Source organism: Typopeltis vanoorti, chromosome 8, assembly GCF_054136105.1.
Source record: "Typopeltis vanoorti isolate ZY-2024b chromosome 8, IOZ_Tvanoo_1.0, whole genome shotgun sequence".
Lineage (NCBI taxonomy): Eukaryota > Metazoa > Arthropoda > Arachnida > Uropygi > Thelyphonidae > Typopeltis > Typopeltis vanoorti.
In genome coordinates this window covers 62,134,815-62,159,832 of record NC_143556.1, presented here as the reverse complement: position 1 = coordinate 62,159,832, position 25,018 = coordinate 62,134,815, and the positions used below count along the sequence as shown (strand labels likewise).

Below are 25,018 nucleotides of genomic sequence, written 5' to 3'. Positions count from 1 at the left end.
AGCGTTGATACTTCTACATTTGGATTACTGTGCTCAGGTCTGGTCACCTGGATTCCTTGGAGATGAGGAGGCTGTGGAGAGGGTTCAGAGAAGAGTGACTAAGTTGGTGAGTAATGTAAAAATTGCTCCCTACATTGATAGATTGAGAGCTTGTGGATTGCAGAGGTTGGTTGATAGGCGGAGAAGAGGAGAATATGATAGAAACATTTAAATTACTGAAAGGTTTTTATAGGATTTATGCAGGGGAAATGTTTCAGCTATGTGATAGTGATGGAAGAACAAGAGGTCATTCCTGGAAATTAAAGAAGAGTGCGGTTAACAAGGGTGTCAGAACAAGGTTTTTTGCCTGGAGGGTGGTGAACGAGTGGAATTCATTGCCTGACTTAGTTGTGAGCTCTTCGTCTGTAAATGAATTCAAGAAGAGATATGACAGATATTGTTTTGCTAGTTTGGGTCTCTCGCAATGAGTCTACTGACTCCATGGAGATACCTGTAATAATAATAATAATAATATTTGCTGATGATGCAAAGTTGAGTAGAGCAATGGTGAATACACATGATGTCAAAATTTTGCAGGATGATTTGGATAGATTGCAGACTGGGCTAAGGAGAATGGATGTTAGTTCAATGTGGCAAAGTGTAAGGTTATGCATTTTGGGGTGAAAAGATTATCAGCTGTATACCACTGTACTGTATACAGTGTATACAGTACAGTGGTATACACACAGTACAGTGGAACTGTACTCCAAGAAATTGACGAAACCAGAGACTTGGGAGTGTTAGTGGATAGGGAGTTAAAGTTTAAGGGACACTTAACAAATGTGGCTGAAGCAGCTCATCATATTACTTGGTTACTGAAGAATACTTTGACAAGCAGGTTATAGTTCTTTATTGAGCTTGATAAGAACCCATTTTGACTACTGTGTGCAGATCTGGATGTCAGGGTTTCTTGGTGATAAGGAAGAGGTGGAGAGGATCCAGAGGCACCAAAATGGTAGCAAGTCTATGGAATGAACCTTATGAGTACAGGTTGAAGATTTGTGGGTTACAGGTATTGGTTGATAGGCAGAAAAGGGGTCATATGATTGAGGCATACAAATTATTTTATTATTATTATTATTATTACGTGACACTTCCAGTGTCCAAAGACTCATCGAGGGAGGGCACCTACTCTAACTCTCTGTCTCCACCACTCATTCCACCAACTACAACTAACCGCAACTACATCTATCTCCCACCACCACTAGTATTTTCACAGACAATCACAAGCATCCATGCCCATGGTAGGATTTGAATCCGCAGCCTTTTGGCTGGAGAGCGGATATGCTAACCACTCGGCCAACTCAGAGGAAATTTTTCAGAGGTCTGGTGGTTGGAGAACTAGGTGCCCCACCCATGGAAACTAAGTAAGGGTGTAGTTAGCAAGGGTGCTATAACTAGTTTTTTTTGCTTAGAGAGTAGTCAATGAGTGGAATAGGTTGCCAGAGTTTGTTGAGGATGCATTAATGACTGTAAATGAGTTCAAAGCAAAGTATGATAGATACTGCGCAAATGTTAGAGGGTTCTTGACATGATATTTAGGGCCTCCCTCAATGAGTCTAAGGATTCTTTGGATTTGCTCATAATAATAATAATAATAATACTGCATTGCTGAATGTAATTTTTATGCATGCATATTGTATAATAATTCCTTTTTTAACTATTTATGTACTGCTATAATAACATTTGGTGTAATTTTATCTCTATGTAGATAAAATTATCACATATTGCATTCCTTTGCTTGATTTTTGTACATGCATTTTGTTTATTAGTTTGTACTGTTGACTGTTTATGTCAACAGTACAAACTGTTTTTTTATGTACTTCTACTTTTGACCTTATGTATTGCTGTAACTTTTGACCTTGGAGTAATTTTGTTTATATGTAGATGCTGCATTGTGGAACTTAATTTTTGTGCATGTAGTAATTTATGTTTGACTGTATATGTGCTGCTGTAACCTTTGTTGTAAATTTGTTTATATGTATATACTGCATTGGTTTTCTCTTGGTTTTTGTACATGCATGTTGTTTACAATTTTTCTTTGACTGTTTATGTTTAGCTGTAAACTTTGACCTTGTTTATTGCTGTAACCTTTACTATGGTTCAGTATGACCTTTGTTGTTTTTGTGCCAAGAAACTATAAACCAACCAAACCAACCTGACTGACTGTAGTCACAATTACAGATGTATTTTTATGTTCTTTCGTGTAGATGCTTGCTGACTATCATTATTATTATAGAATCTTCTGGACCTCTCACAAACCTGCATTTCATTAAAAAATTAAGCTGTGAATTGCAGTTACTATTGCACTGTGCATTCCACAACTAATCCGTTGTTGTTATTATTATTATTATTATTTGACACTTCCAGGGAGTCCAAAGACTCATCGAGGGAGGGCACTTACTCTACAACTCTGTCTCCACCACTCAATCCACCAACTACAACGAACTGCAACCACACCAATGGCATTTGTCGCCCACCACTAGTATTTTCACAGACGATCGCAAACATCCATGCCCACAGCAGGATTCGAACCTGCAGCCTTTTGTCTGGAGAGTGGATACGCTAACCACTCGGCCAACCAGAATGAACGGGCTCATCTGGGATTTGATCCCGGGACCTCTCGCACCCAAAGCGAGAATCATATCCCTAGACCAACCAGCCACCATGCTATTATCTCAATGAAAAAGCTATATTCCACACCTTGTCCCTTACTTGCCTTACCTTCTGTATTGATCTCCACTGTATCTACTCTTTAAGATCTTTCCACCCAATGTCTCAAAGTTTAAGACAGTTACTGCATATTGTTTTGTCCACCATAGCATTTTATAACTTCGTGGGATAGAGTTATGTTCTTCCTTTGTTTTTAACTGTTTATAAGGTGCCATTACAATGTCTGTCTGTTTTTTATTTTATTTATTTATTTATTTTTATATAGGTAGTCATGACTTCTCATGGACCGGCAGAAAGATTGCATGGAATGCAGGAAAGTGTTTGGTAAGTAACTGATATTTTCAGATATTACTCTGTTGACTTTTAAAAAATAGTTATTAAATGAAGATGTTAATGGTATTATTTCGTTTATTACTAAAAATAGAGCTCTACAAATTAAAAAAAGACAAACTCATCAGTGGTCAGCTCTTAGTATTGCTATTTTCTTCAAATTCATTCTTTGTATTTATACCTTCAACTGTAATTCATTGATGAGGTTGATGCAGAATTGTCTTGGTTTGAAAGATTTAGGTTCAAGTTCTGTGTAGGATGTGGTTTATAATGGCTTTTCAAGTAAATGTGATTTACCTGCTCATACACAAGTAGCAGATTTTTTTCTGTATGGGGGCACTTTACTTTTTCATGTTAGACTATTTTATGCAAAGCATCCAAACTGTCTAGAGAACACATACAATTGACAGATGAAATATACTGGCATTATTGCCTTGACTCTAATTCCAGTGAATTGTGAGGGGGGTGAGGAGCACTTCCTTAGCTCAATCAATATCAGCAGCATCCTCTTTGGCAGGAAAGACTTGGGTTTAGATCCCACTAGAATGTAAAGAACTTAAGGGTTTTGTGACTAAAGGTGAGTTTTTTGGTCTCATACATCCTGTAGAACAGATAAGCCAGCCAGCCAGCACAATACATGCAATTTTTTTGTTTTTTATGTTGGGGCCCCATACATGGAAAAAATCCTCTTATCCTCTTATTACTTTATAATGCACTACTTTAAACTTCCAGGAATGGCTCCTTGTCCTTATTCCTTCCGCTCATTCTACCATATGAAAAATCTTCTCATTGCCAATCCGGCTCTCCTCAACAGTCCAAATATCCCAATCATATCCTTCATTCCCATCCTCTATCCATCAAACTTTGTAGTTTGCTCACCATCAGTTTGTCCTCATGACCAACACTATATGCAGACATGATATCCACCTTGCACTATTCTCTAAGGTTATTTCATCTTCCTCAAATCCCAGTGACCCTGAGCAGCAGCCCAAATGTGGTCTGATCAGAGCCCTACACAGTGGAACCACCATCCCTTTATTTCTGCTGGTCAACATCCACCTCAATTCTCATCAACTGAGTGCTTCAGTCATATTTCTTCTTTTCTTGCTCTTATCATCAGATTTAGTGTTGAGCAGTTTTTACATTTGTATGTTATATGCTTTTTCAAAATCAATAATGCTGACCTGATCTCAGCTATTTGTTGTAAGGTAGAATATGGTTTCTAACAGCACTTATTTTGGCTAAATTCAGCTTTTTATTAACCAATTTTCCTTTTAACAATTTTTCTTGGTGTTTTCTTAAATATACTTGCATAAATCTCTTGGAACCTCATTATGAAAATTCTTACATAACTCTCACATTTAGTTTTATTTTCCTTTTTATAAATCATTATAAGATCTCTGCTTCAATCATCATCTGGAATTTATTAATCAATTAATTTGCAGTGTAGCTATTGCAGAATTTTTATATCACCATATTTCCGGTTGAGTATCATCTACTCGAGTTGTCTTTAGGTTTCTCATGACTTTTCTACCTTAAGTATACATATTCACTTATGATTGAATTGCTGCTTGATATTTTCTGACTCCTATATCATTTGTTACTTTGTGTAACATTTTTAAAGTAAAATGCTCCAGATATCAATAATGTTATCATCTTCAGATCATCCTTATCATTGCTCTTATATCTTGGATAAGGGTGATATAAAATCTTTGATTCCTATTAAATACTCTTTCCTCCATTTTGTCATCTTCATGATATTTATTGTCTACATTCTTTTCAAAATTGTCTCATTTTATGATTTTGGTTTAGCTACTTTTTTATGCTTGAAGAGTACATGCTGATTTACTAGATAGGAGATTTTTATAAATTTTTTTTTGTGGAATACTTCATTAATTTTCTGTATCCACAATGGAGTTTTTCTTTTCCTGTTTTTCAGCACATGCTGAAAAACAGGAAAAGAAAATTATGTCAGTAAATTATGTCTTTAGTAAATTATGTCTACAGATGTCTTCAGTAAATTATGTCATTTACTGAGGACATCAGTAAATGACATAATTGATTAGAATTTTCTTGTTTTGTGCATTGTGTGTGTGTGGTCTTTCACATTGATGTTTATTATTAAATGTCAGTTGAAAGCTGTCAAAAATGAGCAAATCTCAGTGTTTTAGTCTGTTAGGTTAGTTATTTAAATGACATGGACTTTATTTCTTTGAATTTTTTTTCCACTTCAATCTGATTTACTGTTGTTGATATTGATTTGATTTTTAATTAATTTTTGCATTTATATTATTTATGTTGACATGGTCTCTGAAGGACAGAATTAGTTCAGATTGCCTTGGAGTATGAGCCGGTTAACTTAGGTCAGGGCTTTCCTGATTTTGCAGCTCCACAACACCTGACACAAGCACTTTCTGATATTGTTAGTGGACCTGACATACTACTGAATCAGTATACAAGTGGATTTGTAAGTCACATATACTTGATTTTAATATAATTTTTATATTTGGTTCTGTAATTTTAATCAGATTTTTCTGATGCAACTAATTACTTTTAATCTTCTCTGTATTGAGAAACACATTCAGATCTCTCAATAATTATATCCTATTCCCTCAGCCATATGGCTGGTGGGGGTAGGTATATGCTACTATGAGTGTTTATAATAAATTTAGTTTAATCTTTTATCCAAGTGTGAGCAAACAAAGTTTGTGCCTGAAAATATCTTAAAGACTGAATATGGTGTTGTACTACCTTACCAGGGTAAGGCAGTAGTGGCACACCCAGGGAAGGGGGGGCCAAGGGGCCCTTCCCAAAAAAAAAGAAAAAGTTAAAAAACACTAGAAAATTTTCCAAAATACTTTTCCTAATTGAAATTCATTTTTTATTTATGTTGTGTCATGTCTTCTATTTCTATACTACTTATGAATTAGGGGTCACATAAGGTGAACCCTATAGCAGTGTTTCTCCGCGACGATGGGATAGGTGGTCCATAGGCTTAAATTAACCAAATAAATCTATATATTTTAATTATCCAAACAAAACAAATTAAAATTGAATAAGTAAGTAAAAATTATTAAAATAAAATGAATACTTAAAAAAAAATAATAAAATAGTGGCAGAATGTTCATGGAATGAACATTCTGCCACTATTTTATTATAATAACTTTTTATAAGATATTTCTGTGATTTCATGATCCATTTCAGGCTTGCAGTCATGAGAATGACCTCTTGTTATCGAAAAAAGAGCAGCTAATTGAGCTTTCAAGTGACAGTGGGCTTAAAATGCAATTCCGTGATCGTGGTTTGGCTTGATTCTAGATCTCGCCTTCAGTGAGAAGTGAATTTCCCGAATTATTTGAAGAAGTCGAAAATCATCATGCAGTTTTTTACAATCTATCTTTGCGAGAAATGATTTTCATCGTTCCTTCAAATAAAACCAAAATACAAAATTTATCTTAGAATTTGTGCCGATCTTTGACTGAAGTTGACCAATATTGAGCCAGATATCCAGCAACTCTGCAGAGGCCGAGAAGCTGAACCATCTCATTAAAAGTAAATAGTGACATAATTATATCATATTATTTATTTGTTTAATAAAAATTAAAACTTTGTTTTAATTTTTATCCACAAAATTTAATTTTTTATCTATATATCTGGCCTGGTTGGCCGACTCTCCAGCCAAAAGACTGCGAGTTCAAATCCCGCAGTGGGCATGGATGTTTGTGATTGTCTGTGAAAATACTAGTGGTAGTGGTCAGAGGTAGACAGTGTTGGTGTAGATGATGATGATGATTATAGTTGTGGTTGGTGAAGGCAGAGAGTTGTAGAGTAGGTGCTCTTCCTCGATATGTCTTTAGACTACCTGGAGGTGTTATGTAATAATGATATCGACAAGCTTTATATGTTCATTGTGCATCACATAGTTTGAATTTAGCACTTGGAAATGCTATATCTGTGACAAATAAGAAATTGCATTGGCATAATTGAAAAGGTACACAATTTCTTTAATACCCCTAAAAGACAGGATGTCCTTGTTGTTTATAATATTAATATCTTTTAAGATTTATAATATCTTTATTTAGCTTGATTTATAATATCTTTATTTAGCTTGATTTATAATATCTTTACAAATCTGAAAACAAACCCCAACTCAACATCATCAGAGTTAAAGATCGGTACTATCAACGTAAGAAGCCTGAATGGCAAAGAAATGGAGCTAGCTGAGGAATTAGATAAGTACCAGATCGACATAATAGGGGTGACTGAAACAAAAAAGACCAAAACTGGTGAGATCTTTCTGAGCAATAAATACAAAATGTTATATTCAGGCAATGACAATCAAGGAAAAGAAGGAGTAGCCATAGTATTCAACACAAAATGCGAGGCTAATCTTCTTGAATGGCAGTCAGTCTCAAGTAGAGTAATGTGGGCAAATATGAGAATGGGGAACTGGACAATGAGACTTATTTGTGCCTCTGGTCCCACAGAAGGTTCTACTAAGGTAGAAGTGGAGGAATTTTTTGACGCTTTAGAAAAAGCAACTGACACAATGAAAAAGGAAAAGTTGGTCCTTGTTGGGGATCTAAATAGCAGAGTAGGAAATGATTGTGAGACATACAAAAATATTTCGGGAAAATTTGGAGAAAAGAGCAAAGCTAATAATAATGGCAAATATCTGTTGGATTTCTGCTCAGGACATGGACTGATTATTACTAACACCATATTCCAACATAAAAATGTGCACAAATTCACATGGAGAGAAGAGGCTAGGAATAAGAAAAGTCTCATTGACTATGTTATTGTTGATAGTGATGTTTTCTCCCTGGTGCAGTACACCAGAGTGTACAGAGGATTTGAAATTGGAAGCGATCACTATTTAGTCTTGAGCAGGATAAAATCGAATTTCATATTGAAAAGAATAACATGTAAGAAAGTTTTAAAGCGAATAAAAGTTGAGCAGCTCTCAGATATGAACTGTAGACTAAAATACAGAAAGATTATTGAAAAGAAAATGAAAGAGTTTGAGAACAGGAATCAAACCTTGGAGATTCAATGGCAAACTCTGAAGAAAACATTGATTGATTCTGCCAGAGAGGCATGTGGTGAGGTTGTGTGCAAGGATAAAAAAATCAGAACTCCCTGGTGGACACAGGAAGTTAAAGAGGCAGTGAAGGAAAAGAAGAAAGCATACCAAAATTTCCTGTCAAATAAGTCAGATTGTGCTCTTAGAGAATATAGAGACAAATGCAAGAATGCTAAACACTGTGTAAAACTAGCTAAACAAAAGTCATGGGAGGACTTTGGCAAGAATATAGAAAATAAATATCAAGAAGGTGGCAAAATATTCTGGAGGTTGTTGAAGAAGCTTAGGAATGGAGGAAAGAGTACTGTAAAAGGAGTTAGAGATGATAAAGGTGACATGAAAACAGGAGAAAAAGATATCCTTGAAGTATGGAGTAATTACTTTGAAAAACTGCTAAATGAAACAAGCAGTGATGACAGCACAGTGATAAAAAACACTGACCAGGCATGCAGTCAGGAATACATATCCATACTTGAAGTAGAAAAAGCCATCAAAGGCTTGAAATGTGGAAAGGCAGCAGGAGTAGATGATATTCGACCAGAAATGCTGAAGTATGGTGGTATAAAAGTCTTACAGTGGCTGCACTGCATAGTTCAGAAAGCCTGGACTGAGGGGCGAATTCCCGATGATTGGAGTAGAGCTCTCATAGTACCCATATATAAAAAGGGAAATAAAACTGAATGTGAGAATTACAGAGGTATTTCCCCTACTGAGTGTTCCTAGCAAGATCTATGCAAGTATACTTGAGAAACGGTTGAGAAGAATTGTGGAAGAAAAGCTTGGTGAAGAACAAGCTGGATTCAGGCCAAATAGAGGCTGTCAGGATCAGATCTTCACTTTACGACAAATAGTTGAGAAAGCATGGGAATATAACAAAGATCTGTATTTAAGTTTTGTCGATTTGGAAAAGGCATATGACAAGGTGCCAAGAGAGAAGCTATTCAATACACTGCAGTTATATGGTGTCAATGGGGCATTATATCAAGCAATACTTAGTCTTTATTTGAGTTGTAAGTCAGCAGTTAGAATTGAACGAAGTACAGGAAGATGGTTTAATGTTAAATCTGGTGTGAGACAAGGATGTACATTTTCCCCTCTGTTATTCATTATCTCTATGGATCACATTATGAAGGAAAGTGGTATTAAACCTGATATCAAAATTGGAGATGTTAATGTCAGCTCTTTGCTTTATGCGGATGATGTTATACTTCTAAATCAATCCGCTACAAGTCTGCAAGATTCTCTGACTAAATTGAATAGCTGTTGTAATAGATATGGTATGAAGGTCAGCAATAAAAAGACAAAGACAATGAAAATAGGCAGAATCATTGAAAATGTCAACTGTGTTGTGAATGGAGAACCTGTGGAACAAGTAAAACATTTCAGTTACGTAGGCACGATTTTTACTGAAGATGGTAAATTAAATATAGAAATAGACAACAGAATCAGCAAAGCTGGTATGGTGGGAAGTCAATTGAATAAATTCATATGGAATAAGAGAGAAATTAGTCGGAACACTAAATATATTAGCTGTATACAAGACATTGTTCAAACCAGTTTTAACTTATGGATCTGAGAGCTGGGTCAGAAGTAAAACACTTGACCAAAGACTAGAGACCGCAGATATGAGAGTCCTGAGAAAGATTAGAGGCGTGAACAGATGGCATCAATGGCAATATCATATTAAAATGAGGATATTAGGAAAGAACTTGACATTGTCAGCATCCAGGAATGTGTTAGCAGAGCTAATCTTAGATGGTATGGACACTTAGAATGGGAGAAGAAAGATTAGCAAAACAAGTGTTCTCTGCCAGGTTGGCAGAAAAACGACCTAGAGGAAGACCAAGAAAAAAGTGGATTGATACGGTACAAAGTGCGTTAGATGATAGAAATATAAGATCTGATAATGTTGGAGTCTTGACAAGTAACAGACTGATTTGGAGGAAAATTGTAGATAGGAAGTTAGTAATGATGTAAATTTTTCATGTAGTACTGTCATATCCTGTACACCCCTTGAGGGTACATGGCAGGAATTTGATGATGATGATGATTATTTAGCTTGCAAAAAATATTTGCGTGCACCTTACCATTGTCTAAAATAATGCAAAAATCTCACAGTGACCACTTAATTGCCCTAAATTTTGTTGATGATGTTGTGGCTCAATTAAATACTGTTCGTGAAACACCAGATTCTTCATTTAAAGATATTTACGATGAAGCATGTGTAAAAGCCAATAATTTTAATATTGACATTGAAAAGCCTAGTACTTCATCAAAACAAACATTGAGGTCCAATGTTCCAGCCGATTCTGTAGAAGTGATTCTGTATTTCAGGAGAACTATTTCATTCCATTTATTGACCAAATATTGACTCAACTTCATGAACATTTCACTTGGCACCGCAACATTTTGAAATATATTTTTTTCTCTTCTATCAAATGGAAAAGATGCTCCAACAGCAAGTGCAATGGAAGATTTTCGTCAATTATGTGAATTTTATGCCAGCGATTTGCCTCATACAAATCCAGCAATTTTGAATGCCGAATTCAAGTTGTGGTATAAGAAATTTGAAAAACCGTTTGCAATAGCTCCATGCAAAAACGCCGTTGATGCATTTTCAAAGTGCGACAAAATGATATATCCTAACATCTATAACTTATTAAAAATACAGTATTTGCAATGCTTCCGGTAACAACATGCGTCAGTTTTTAATTCAAGAGCTTTGTAAAATAAAAGAAAACTGGATTTTATTCTTTAAATAAATGTTTATAATCACCTAATGAATTTTATTGAATGAATGGAATTTAACGAATTTTAGTTGAACTGATAAAAATATTTTTAATGCAAATTCATTGTATTAAAAATATTTTTATCTGTTCAACTCGCGATTAAATCTTGGGTGCGCCACTGTAAGGCAGTACAACACTGGGCAACTCGTAACAAAGGTGGACCAAGCTAACTTCACACCTATCCCAGTATCTCCCATAATGCAAAACACATCTCCTTGCAGATATGTATAATGTTATGCATTAAGGGATTGGCCACTACCGAGACTAGTTTCGAACTTTATTGAGGTCTCTTCAGTGGGAGCCAGGCCCAGAGGTGGAAATATCGGGCAGAAGCATTAGCAAGGTCATCCTTACGTATAGAAGTTTCCAAAAGGTGTGCCACCTTTTTTATTAAATTACTCTGGATTTAGAGAAAGATGTTGAAAGTTTATTTTTCACTTGGTTAGACTATAATAAATTTAGTTTAATCCTTTATCCAAGTGTGAGTAAACAAAGTTTGCGCTTGAAAATATCTTGATGACTGAATATGGTATTGTTCTACCTTACTGGGGTAAGGTAGGTGTCCGCAAGGAGATGTGTTTTGCATTATAGGAGATACTGGGATAGGAGTGAAGTTAGCTTGGTCCACCTTTGCTACGAGTTGCCCGGTGTTGTACTGCCTTACCCCGGTAAGGTAGTACAACACCATATTCAGTCTTGAAGATATTTTCAGGTGCAAACTTTGCTCACACTTGGATAAAGGATTAAACTAAATTTATTATAGTCTACAAGTGAAAAATAAACTTTCACCATCTATCTCTAAATCCAGAGTAATTTAATAAAAAAAAGGTGGCACACCTTTTGGCAACTCCTATAGGTAAGGATGACCTCTCTATTGCTTCTGCCTGGTATCTCCATCTCTGGGCCTGGCTCCCACTGAAGAGTCCTCAATAAAGGTCGAAACTAGTCTGGGTAGTGGCCAATCCCTTAATGCATAATCCCATTATACATATCTGCAAGGAGATGTGTTTTGCATTATAGGAGATACTGGGATAGGAGTGAAGTTAGCTTGGTCCACCTTTGCTACGAGTTGCCCGTTGTTGTTGTACTGCCTTACCCTGGTAAGGTAGTACAACACCATATTCAATCCCGAAGATATTTTCAGGCACAAACTTTGTTTGCTCACACTTGGATAAAGGATTAAACTAAATTTATTATAGTCTAACCAAGTGAAAAATAAACTTTCAACTATGAGTGTTGTTTGAAAAGTTTGGTAAAAAAATAAGTTAATCACATTTTTTTTTTGGAAAAAATCACCTTTATTTCTCAACATAGTCTCCATCGAGGTCTACACCTTTGGTCCAGCGAGTTTCCAATTTTATTTTTTCATCTCATCTAAAAAGTAGGATTTGTCAAATTGTGCAAAATAGTCATTGGCAGCCTTGATAACATTCTTGTTCGAAGAAAATTTTTAAGTTTATGAACAAGAAGTCACACGGGGGCCAAGTCTTGTGAATACGGTGGATATGGAACCAATTTGAACCTCAGTTCGCGCAATTTTGCCATTGTAACAGCCAGTGTGTGGGGATGGTACATTGTCTTGTTGAAAGAGCACTTTTTTTGTGCACCAATCTTGGCCATTTTTTTCTTCAGTTCTTCTTTTAAGCAGTGCCACAATGACACATAATAGATTCCTGTTATTGTCTTACCCTTTTCCAAATAGTCTATCATGATAATTCCTTGGGAATCCCAAAAAACAGTGGCTATCACCTTCCCAGCTGACAAAGCGGTCTTCACTATTTTCTGTGCTCTTTCGACAGTCAACAAAAAGTGCGCTTGATCAACAGTCAACAATCGCAGTACCCATCGCTCACACAGCTTTCTCATGTGCAGTTTTTCGTGCAGGATATTATACACCCATTCAGTTGAGATGCCTACAATCTCGGCATTTGCACTTTCACTCGGCATGCTTGCATAACGATACCATGGATTTTGTCAATCATTTCTTTCGTAGTGACCTCAGCCGGGCCTCCGTAGCACACTTCATCTTTGATTGACTTAGGGCCACGTTTAAACCCATTTATCTAAAAATAAATAGCCTTTAATGCTATTGCAGAGTTCCCATGAACTGCATGTAACTCGGCTTTGATCTGTGTGGCCGTACACTTCAAATAAAAGTATTTTATCACTGCATGAAACTCGTTTTTCTCCATTTTTATGAAAAATGCGAACACGGTCATTTTAAATTTGCCAAATGAGAACTACGCATCACACGTGGCTAAAATTTTGCCAGGGGCATGGAAAAGATGATACGTGCCGACACTGGTATGAATGAATGAATTGTGTCACCGTGTATTGGAAATTTACCAAACTTTTCAAACAGCCCTCATATACTAGGGAAATGATTATGAGCAAGATGGTTAAAAAATTCTTATTTTCCTAATTAGTAACCAGTTTATTAATAAATAAATCTACAGATTTATTTATTAATAAATTGGTTACTAATTAGGAAAATAAGAATTTTTCTTTAATTATTTTGTATAAGGAGCACCCCCCATTTAAAGCTTCACAGGCCACCACTGGATTGGTGTTAGGGATTGTGCTGCAAAAATGTAAGAGAAAGATAGCAAATTTGTTGCTTTAGTCTGATAATGCAGAGTTAATGAAAAGAGCAGTGACAATGAATCGGATGGTAGTGAGAATGTATAGGAAAAGAGGTCTGGAATGTTACTGTGAAAAGAAGTGAGTGATCATTTGGCTATAGTATTCCTCATGTTGAAGGCTTAATGGATTTTTTGCAACACTCAAAAAGAATTAAAATAGAATTTAATACTTCCTATATTTCGTCCTAGTCACTAGGACATCTACGGAGATTACAGAAACAATTAATGTAACATATACACAAATAACAAACAATACTAAGCCCAACCACGTGGGTGACACTAAAGTCCTATCTAGGTAGAGCGCCCTCTAAGGGCAGTAGTAGGTGGCCTGGAACGTAAGGTGGGAACTCTGGTGATGAGTGTTTCCCAAATCTTCGGAAGCTTAAGCAACTGTATTTATTGAGATTTGGTTGGTTTTTGAGAGCTGCTGCTGCTTCTAAGAAAAGTCTCTCTTTCTTGAATTTGCTGTGGTGGAGCATGGTGGTTTTCTTCCATGATACCATGTGGGTGGTGTCCAAAACATGGTCAGCCAAGCCTGAATGGCCATAGTTGTGTTTGAAGATGTAAGACTTGTGTTCCTCTAGACGGATGGATGCTGATCTGCCTGTCTGGAACAGGGTACTTTGTAAACTCCAGGCAGAGAGAGAGGAGGGAGCTGATCTTTCATAGAACGGATAAGGGTAGCAAGTTTGTGGTGGGGCTTATATGCTGTGTGTAGGTTGTACTGTTTTAGTATCTATAAGTATTGTAAACTAGGCAGAGGAAGCAGCTTAGTACTAAGGGAACTGAATTATTGAACTTCTTAAGGGTTAACTCTCTTAGGCAGTTTGTGGTGGAGAAAACATGACGATCAAGGGTTTTGGACTTTGTCATAGCATCAGAGGCTGTGATTGTGACTGTGATATCATATATGCCCTAAGTTGGTGACAGTAACCATGGTCCTGACTTGCAGGATGAATAGCCATGTAGGCGATCCAAGGAGAATCCCAAATAATTTTCGTTATATGGTCAGTAGGAGGAAAAATTATTGTGGATGAATTATCTTAGTGGATAGAGATAGTACTCAGGTGACCAAGGCAGATGACATAGGTGAGCTATTTAATTATTATTATTAAGAGAGACCTCTAGGCAGTCAGAGACTCATTGAAGGAGGCCAGCTATCATACTTGTTCTTGAACTCATCCAAACTGCTTGCATACACAACATCCAATGGCTGTTCGTTCCAATCATGCACCACTCTATGAGAGAAAAATTTAGCCCTCACCCCTTCTTAGCAGCATCATTTTCAGATTCCAAGGATGTTCTCTTGTCCTTTTTCCACCCTCCATAAAATGAAAAATTCCATGAACTGAAATCCTGTATGATCCTTTCAGAAGTTTGTAAGTCACAATCATATCACTACTCTTTCTCCTATTTGCTAGTGTCTGCAGTCTCTCCTTTGCACTCTCTCCACTATACCTGGTCTCCTGGTTTTCGTTGTGATTCTGATACAGTGGAGAGAGAGAGAGAGAGAGAGAGAGAGAGAGAGAGAGAGAGTGAGTGCAAAGGAGAGTGTTAAAAATGATATCGGCATTGTGGAATACTGATTGTGAAGACAGATTGAGAATTTGTGGACTGCAGACACTAGCAAATAGGAGAAAGCGTGGTGATATGATTGTGACTTACAAACTTTTGAAAGGTCATACAGGATTTCAGTTCATGGAGTTTTTCATTTTATGGAGGGTGGAGAAAGGACAAGAGAGCATCCTTGGAATCTGAAGAGAGTGGAGAGAAAGTGCAAAGGAAAGTGTTAAAAATAATATTAGGATTGTGGAATACTGATTATGAGGATCTGTGTGCACAATAGTCCAAGTGAGGTCTTACTAATGCCTTGTAAAGAGGCAAAATGACATCCTCATCTTTATATGTGAAAGTTCATTTCAGCATTGTCATTATCCTTTGAGTTGTATTTGCAATTTTTGCTACATGATCCCTGAACTTCAACTTCCTATCTACTAACACTCCAAGATTCCTAGCCTAGCCTGATCAGTTTCTTCTGACATAATCCCACCAATATACTACAACATTAGATATGTTAATCATATCAAAGTGCATGATTTGCATTTACTAACATTGAACTGACATTCTTCCCATGCCCACAATTCCATTCTATTCAAATCATTCCGCAAGTAATGCATGTCAGCTGGATTCCGGATTACCTTACTTATCTTTCCATCATCAGCAAATAGCTATATGTCACCTGTCAAATTCTTTCCAGTGTCATTAATGTACAGATTAAATAACAGTGGACCAAGGACTGATCCTTGTGGTACACCACTGGTTACTTTAAATCTTGCAGATTCACATCTCCCATATGCTACTTTTTGATATCTGTCAGTCGGCCATCCTCTTATCCACGCTAATATTTTATAATCCAAACCCATATTCACCAATTCCGCAACTGTCTTCCTTGCTGTATTCTGTCAAAAGCCTTAGCAAAATCAAAAGTATCATGGTGTATCCATTCCCCTTGTCTAGTTGAATAGTAACATTATTGTAGAATGTGAGCATTAACCAATTTTTCCAAAATCTTCACCACCACTCCTGAGATACTAATTGGTCGATAGTTGGATAAATTGGTCTTTACACCACCCTTGTGCAATGGGATTACCATACTTTCTTTCCACTCCTTCAGAATCTTTTCTGTTCTGAGACCAAAATTATATAGCCCAGTCCATAGATGGCGAACCTATGGCACGCGTGCTAGAGGTGACACGTCTGAGAATTTTGCTGGCACGCCAATGATTTACAGGTGATATCCTTTTATACACTTATTAATTCAACTTTTTTTTAATTATTACAATACGAACAAGTTAAATTTTGTTTTACACGCGAGAGCAGCTATGAAGATGTGCATATTTAATGAGTTTGGTAAAAAAAGCAAAAGTGGATTATGAAAGGAAACTAGCTATGTGCAAGCTAAAGAGAATCCCAAACAGTTCTTTCAATATTCTGCAAGCAAAAAAAAAACTGTACACGGCAGAATGATTTTAAGGAATGACGATGGTAAGGAGGTCACTGAATCAGTCGATATAGTGGAATTACTGAGCGAGCACTTTGCAAGAGTATATCATCCAGGTGGTGGCATTGAAAAAATGAAGGAACCATTAGTTTATACAGGAATTGTGATGAATGAAGTGGAGGTGAATAGTCTATTACAGAACCATAATGTGAATATATCTGTGGGATTGGATGGTATACCGGCAAGGGTCTTACGTGAAGCGGCTAAAGAATTATAATTCTTTAAGGGCACTATTAATTATCAGTGCCCTTGACCATGTTGTTTAATCTGAGTCTTGGGTCTGGTTTAGTCCTGAAGGTGTGGAAAGAGGGGAAAATAGTTCTACTGCATAAAGGAGGATCCAAGACTACTGTTGCAAATTACCGACTGATTAGCATATCAAGAGTCGTTGTCAAGGTCTTGGAGAAAGTAGTCAAGGGAAAAATACAGGAATGGATTGATGATAATGAGATACTGTACGAGGTACAGCATGGATTTGTGAAGGGTAGATCATGCCTCAGTAACTTGCTCAAGTTTTATAACACAGTGACGGCTGAACTGGATAAGGGTAATGGGTTTACAGTGATACTGCTGGACTTGGCTAAGGCATTTGGAACAGGATTCCACATGGAATTCTAATCTGTAAACTACAACATATGGGAATGGATATAGGATTGGTGAGATGGATAGGTGGGTGGTTGATAGAGAGATATCAGAGAGTAGTTTATTCAGGAGTAGAGTCCAAAAGATGGCCTGTGACTAGTGGTGTGCCGCAGGGTTCTGTTCTCGGACCACTGCTGTTTAATTTGTTCATTAACGATATAGGGAAGGATCTAAGGGGAACAGTTCATTTGTTCGCTGATGATGCAAAGTTAGGCAGGGGCAATAGTGAATGTCAAAATCTTGCAGGAAGACTTGGATAGATTGGAGTTCTGGGCTAAGGAGAATGGATGTCAATTTAATGTGACAAAAATGTAAGGTTATGCATTTTGGGGTGAAAAGAATAGCAGCAGTATACCACATTGGTGGAACTGTACTCCACGAGATTGATGAGGCCATTTTCTACATTTATATCTCCTCCTGAGATTTTTGTTCAATAAGGTTAAAACACCTTATGGTAACTTGTTCTGGTAAAATACTTATAGTATACTTATAGTAATACCTATAAGTTCTGTATTACTAAAATCTTGATATTTCTAGCCTGGCTCCCACTGATAAGACCTCAATAAAGGTCGAAACCGGTCTGGGTAGTGGCCCCTAGCCTTTAATACAAAGCATCATGCATCTCCTCCAGGAGATGTGCTTTGCATTATGGGTAAATATTAAGATTAGTGATCAGAGCTTATTCTACTTTTACCATGAGTTATCTTGGTCTTGCACTACCTGCAGGGTCAGCTAGACTTGCATTACATGCAGGCGCAAACTTGACTTATTTGTCTGTTTGGTTACTTGGGAAATGGAGTAAAACCAGGTTTAAAATAGCTTGGTATCTTTAACATTTATTATACCCAAGGTAAAATACTTTCTTCAAGGTTGAAGATTTGTGGGTTGCAGAAATTAGTTGATAGGTGGAAAAGGGGAGTATGATTGAGACATTCAAATTGCTAAATGTTGAAAGTTTGCAGGAGGATTTAAATAAGCTGGTAAAATGGGCATAAGAAAATGGATGTCAGTTCAATGTGGAAAAGTGTAAAGTCATGCATTTTGGGATTAAAAGATTACCAGCTGTGTACTACATCGATGGAAAGGTACTCCAAGAGATTGATGAGGCTAGGGACTTAGGGGTATTGGTAGATAGGGAGATGAAGTTCAGAGGACACATTGCTAAGGTGTCCAAGATTGCACATAGGATTACTTGGTTGTTGAGGAACACACTGACATCCAGAGATAAAGAGGTTATTATTCCCCTTTATAAAGCATTGATACTTCCACATTTGGATTACTGTGCTCAGGTCTGGTCACCTGGATTCCTTGGAGATCAGGAGGCTGTGGAGAGGGTTCAGAGAAGAATAACCAAGTTGGTGAGTGATATAAAAAATACTCCCTACATTGATAGATTGAGAGCTTGTGGATTGCAGAGATTGGTTGATAGGCGAAGAAGAGGTGATATGATAGAAACATTCAAATTACTAAAAGGTTTTTATAGGATTGATGCAGGGGAAATGTTTCAGCTGTGTGAAAGTGATGGAAGAACAAGAGGTCATCTCTGGAAATTAAAGAAGAGTGTGGTTAACAAAGGTGTCAGAACAAGGTTTTTTGCCTGGAGGGTGGTGAATGAGTGGAATTCATTGCCTGACTTAGTTGTGAGCTCTTCGTCTGTAAATGAATTCAAGAAGAGATATGACAGATATTGTTTTGCTAGTTTGGGTCTCCCGCGATGAGTCTACTGACTCCATGGAGATACCCGTAATAATAATAATAATAATAATAATAATAATAATAATAATAATAAAGGGTTTCTATAGGATTAATTCTGAGGATATTTTTGAGGTCAGGACTGTTGGTGAGAGAACTAGGGGACATCTATGGAAGCTGGGCAAGAGTGTGGTTAGCAAGGGTGTTAGAGCTGGGGTTCTTTACTTTTAGAGTGGTAAATGAGTGGAATAAGTTGCCAAAGTCTGTTGTGGGTGCTATGACAGTGAATGAGTTCAAGCCAAGGTATGATAGATACTGTGAGAATGTCGAATAGTTGTGTGGACATGATGTTTAGGGGCCTCCCTCGATGAGTCTAAGGACTCCCTGGAGTCGCCAGTAATAATAATAATAATATGATTGGTGCGGTATTAACAAAAGATCGCACGACCGAAAGACAAAGGCAACCAACAATTGTTGAATTGAAATGCTAAATCTCTTCAACCAAATTCCATAACATCTGAAACTGTCATAACAACATTCGCTATATATTTCTTAGTTTTAACACATTCACAACAAGGTGTCGTTTATTGTTCCGACGGAACTTCTCATTACCAGTGGGTTCAACTCACACAAAGTTTCAACCCTTGGTTGAATTTTATTCCTGCTTGTTTGCTTTTGAGCTGGCAGGCAAACTCACACATGCATTATATGTATAGTGACCATATTTTTTTTGGAGAAAATAAAGGACAAATCAGAAATTGTTTCATAATAAATAAAAATAAAAAAAAGCAGGTTGCGTTTATTTGTTTCACTAAAACTAAAAAGCTTTATAGCATTTATTATAAAATATATACATAGCATTTTAAGCAATCATATTATTACTTAAAAACATTTAATTTTGATACTTTTCACAAGAATGAACTTTTTTTTTAATAAATCAGGTTCGTGTTTTAAAAATTCATAAAACTGTACACAATTTATGTCAAATTTTGTTATGAATGCATGCTTTCAATGTTTCGATTTTAATTGTTTTTTTTCACTGGTCCCACATATTGTTCACTAATGAAAATACTCGTTCAGTGGGGACATTAGATCCAGGGAGATATAAGCGAAATCGTCGAGTTTTGCTTATATTTAAAATGTTTTTAAAATATACATTTTTATCTGTGAAATATTTAAAAATTTCAACCCATCTACGTCATCAGGACTCGTCATTTTGTCGCCATTCTTCAATCTTTTCACTGGTGACATAACTTTTAATGCACAAAACTTCATCAGATAGTTCGCCATCATTTATGTTTTTTAAGTTCCAGTGACTGGAAGTGAACAAAACACTTTCCTCGATCTTTGCCCACAGAGGAATTTCTGGTGGTAGGACCCATTCAAATACTTTCATTTCCACGAAACAGCTGTCCCAGTTATTTAAATAATCAATTTTACCAATTATTTAAATAATGCATTTTACCAATTACAGGATTGGTAAAATGCATTGCATCTTTAAATATGATGGCATCAATATTCAATTTACTATTTCAATTCACAAAATAAAGGACATATGGTCACTGTAATTTATATGGCATGTTTCAATTTGTGGTAGAATTTTATTTGAAGTTAGCCTTTGTGATCTGTCATAAGACATTGAGAATTTCAAATGCAATAAAACAAACACTTATTTCATGTAATTGAAAAATTGTACAATAGATTTTAGTTAGATACTGTGTTTAAGTGCAACATATGGTTTTGCTTGAGTCTATACTGCATAGTTTCTGTGGGAGGGGACAATAATAGTGCAATTAGAGACAGCTGAAATAAAAACTGCTCTAACTAATGAATCACACTATTTGTTGAGAAATATATTACACAGACTATAAACGCCTCTGTACCTTATTCATGGATACAATAAAACTACACTGTTTTTCTTGCATCTGCAGTATAATGGCTGTTGGGGAGGGCATGTTGTTACCGCAGGGAGCGAGTTACTATCACCTCAACGTGAACATGTTTAAACATTTTTCATGTGCCAGGTAATGACATCAAAACTTTTTGATGTCATTTTTCGTAAAGTAAAGTCAGGGGTGTGAGTTATACGTAAGGGCATCTTATATTCGAGTAAATACTGTAAGCATTTTCCCAAGTTGACATCCTTCTGCTGCTTCCCCTGCTCAGCTGACTTCTATGGTAAGTTACAATGCATAAATATTTTTCTCACTACCGTTTTCTTTCTTTCTTTTTTTTTTTTCAAATCAACATCATTAAAATCAATTTAATAATACAATAATAATTTTACACTGAATAATATTATAAATTTATATATAAATATTATAAATAAATAAATAAATTTTCTATTAATTTTTCCCCTACTAAAAACTGCCCGGCACGACAGCAACTCAATTTGTAAACTTTTGACACTCGCACATAAAAGGGTTCACCATCACTGTCCTAGTCAGAGGAACAGCCAGTTCAACTGTTCCTTAACCTAACACTGTTTTAGTACCCATGCTAATATCCCATCAGCCCCTATTACTGAATTCAGTTTGTGCAACAGCTCTAATACCTCCCCTTCATACACCTGAGTTCCTTCATCCAGTGAGAAGAGATAGCAGTGAACTCAATGTTGCATACACCAGGGGTTGATAGATTTTTAGCAAAATGGGCACTCATTAGTTGAACAACCTCTTTTGCATCAGTCACCCTCACACTATCTGCATTCAGTAGAGTTATTCTTTCAGTTTCATTCTTTCTTTTACTTGCAGAACATTGATAGAATGCTTGTGGGTTGTCTTTAGCTTGCTGAGCCAGTTTCTTTTCATACTCAGGTTTAGCTTTCTGTACAATAGTTGTGACTCTTCTGGCCTCTTGCTTATACTTTTCATAATGGACATCATCCTTATGCACATGGTATTCCTTCTACATCATCCTTTTCTTACAAATCTCTTGCTTAATATGATTACACATCCATTTGACTCCTACCCTATTTATTCTTCGAACTCTCAGGACACATTCTCAAATTCCTTCTGTCACATGTTGCTTGAGGAAGTTGTCTCACAACAGTTTAATGAATTCAGTTTCATTCTTCTCGTGAGATCTTACTGCTTCCCAATTAATGTTTGGATAATTAAAGTGATTACTCTTTTCACGCTTATTGTCTCTATTTGTACTCTATCTGTTACAGACCTGATGATGCATTTCTTCATCACCAGGTCTGTAACAATGCCTCATTACATATTTGATTTTGTTAGATTCCACTTCACACCAGATGGCTTCAAACTCACTGACACATGAAATACTGTTACTAGGTCTACAATCATATGTCTCAATTCTAACTGAATTCAAGTCATCCAATATCATTAGCAGCATGCCACTGCTTCTCCTATCCTGTCTATCCTTTCTAAAAATACTGTACCCTTTACATTCTATACCAGTTAGTATGTCTGATTCTGATAGCCAGGTATGACTAATGCCTACAATCTGAGGTTCCAACATATGTACTAAGGCAACAGACTCTACCCCTTTGTTTCTGATACTCCTAGCATTCATGTACAGACATAATCATCTACCTGGATGTTCTTTTGTATATTCTGATATACAGTCTGCATGACTCAGTTCTTCTCTATTCTTCTCTAGTGCCTTATATATGTAGACATCTTTGCACATATTTGATGGGTCAGAACTGGACAAACGCAGAATCAAAATTGTTCTCTCCCTATAATCATTTCCAATAATGCCCATTCCCATCATTAACACAGTTATACAACATTGTTGCTCTTACAGTCACATTCTCACCATTCCACTCATTATAATTTAGTTTTTCTGACTTTCCATGTTAGGTCTCATACCAGTTATTAGATTTTCAAGACTCCTGCTACCAAATGTATTCAAGTGTAGGCCATTTCTCTTATACAAATCCAATCTTCTCTGAAAGTCACTCCACACATCCAAAAACTTGCATCCATTCCTTCTACACAGCTTATGCATTGAATTGTTTGCAATCATACTGTACCCTTTATGCTCGATACCAGTTAGTATGTCTGATTCTGATAGCCAGGTCTGACTAATACCTACAATCTGAGGTTCTTCGTAGTTCATTTTTATCATATAGAGGTTAATCTTCTTCTCTGTTGCATCAATCCGAAGATTGGTTAGTTATAGCAGCATATCATAACATTCTGTCTTGTGACCTCCTTTTTATCTCTTCATAACTCTTAGCGGTGGTTAGCATCATTACGTTGTTTATATATGAAATTCTTGGTCTGCCTTGTGGCATCTTTCCTTCTACAGTCTCCTCCATTATTTCTGTAGTCAGTTCCTCCATGCCTCAGATGGTGTCCAATTAGGCTTTTTCTTCTCTTATTAATGTGGTTCATTAGTGACTGCTCTTCATGAACTATTTTCTATATGAACTATTTTCGCTTTCTCACTCTTTATTCTCGCTGCTTCCAACAACCCTTTCATGTCCTCTTTCATACTGAACTTATTGCTGTTTAAGTCATTAGTACCTACTACAATCATAATCTCGTTTGCTTTTCTTTTCTGTTTTTGAATTGCTTGTGTTATATATTGATAACAACATGCTTCTTTTATAAACAACATTAGTTACCTGATTTTCGTTACTTACTAACTTACCTGATTCTGTGCTTCGTTGTTTCTTATTTTGCTGCTTAATTTTCTTAACCTTCCTGTGTTCATTCTAATTATCACTGTATTAGAGTATTTCATCCTAGTAAGCCGGTTTTATTCTTGGATGATAAGAAATGAAGTATTACAAGTGAATGAAGAGAATGTATTCCAAATACTATGCACATGTTCTATTCTACTACCACCCTTATGGTGGTGGTGGTGGTGGTGGTGGTAGAAGAGGTATCAAACTACAGAAATTCCTCAGTTGTCCAACCACAGAAGGAGAGCAGTTTGCTAGTTGGATAATTGAAGGATTGGGTAACTGAAGGGTAAATTGGGTAAATACAATTATATGCTGCTGTATCACAAGTCAGTTGACATATTAACCCATCCAAGGGGTTAATTGAAGGTCAGATAATCAGGAGATCACTGTAGAGGCTACTTTATATTTCTTCTGAAGTTAAGATTTTGGAGAAATTGATAAGAACTCATTTCAGAATTGGGCACATGAAGGAAATATTACTTATGCATGCTAGTATGGATTTTTTAAGGGTCACTCTTGCTTTAGTAATCTGGCTGTCCTTTGCAATGAATGAAGCTGAGGCGTTCGCTGCCATTTTTTTGGAGTTGGAAAGGTGTTTAACAGGATGCCACATGACAAGTCAGTTTTTAAGTTGAAGTTTATAGGTTTGGATCTCATGTCAGATTGGAAACTGGCTTTCTGATAGTTATCAGAGAATTGTAGATGGGGGAGTGGTATTAGGGAGTGGAAAGGTTACAAGTGGAATTCCATAGGGTTCAGTACTGGAACTATTACTATTCAGTTCTTTATGCTATATTAAACTGATAACAATTCTCCTTTGCTTATACTTCCAGTCTGTTTACATCATCAAAGGTTACAAGTGGAGTTCCACCGGGTTCAGTACTGGGACTATTACTACTCAATCTTTATATTATGCTATATTAAACTGATAGTCATTCTCCTTTGCCTATACTGCCAGTCTGTTTACATCATCCTGTATGATCTCTATGTTATCTTATTATTAACTATTTCTCTTCCAGTTGACTATTATTAACTGTGTCTCTTCCAATTTTGCATCATCAGCAAACAGATGAATAGTTCCTTTCAAATTAATTTCCTCTATCATTAATGTACAAATTTAATATCAGTGTTCCAAGTTCGGAGTCCTGCGACATGCTATTAGTCACAGTTCTCCTGGACTCTGCTCCTGAATCAACTGTTCTCTGATATCACCATCAGCTACTCTCATATTCATATCACCAGCATTATATCCATTTCTGTTTACCAATTTATGTAATAGAATTCCATGCAAAATCCAGTCATATGACTTTGCAAAGTACAGCAGTATCACTGTTTAGCCATTACCTTTATCCAACTGTTATCACTTTATTATAAAATGTGGGATACTAAGGTATGACATGCTCTTTT

The 25,018-nt window shown here is 36.4% G+C and overlaps 1 protein-coding gene across 8 annotated transcripts in view; it reads left to right on the top strand.

Moving 5' to 3' along the window:
• The window catches only part of LOC150104039 (kynurenine aminotransferase-like), a 179,863-nt gene that overhangs the window by 24,866 nt on the left and 129,979 nt on the right, over positions 1-25,018 (top strand). For 6 of the 8 annotated variants that reach the window (XM_090396703.1, XM_090396701.1, XM_090396702.1 and 3 more), the window contains exons 2-3: positions 2,978-3,036; positions 5,359-5,509. In XM_090396703.1, the coding sequence (XP_090252829.1) occupies positions 2,984-3,036; positions 5,359-5,509 (204 nt within the window). In that variant the 5' untranslated portion in view covers positions 2,978-2,983. The remainder of the gene's footprint in view (positions 1-2,977; positions 3,037-5,358; positions 5,510-25,018) is intronic. The other 2 variants (XM_090396699.1, XM_090396700.1) reach the window with 1 other exon arrangement.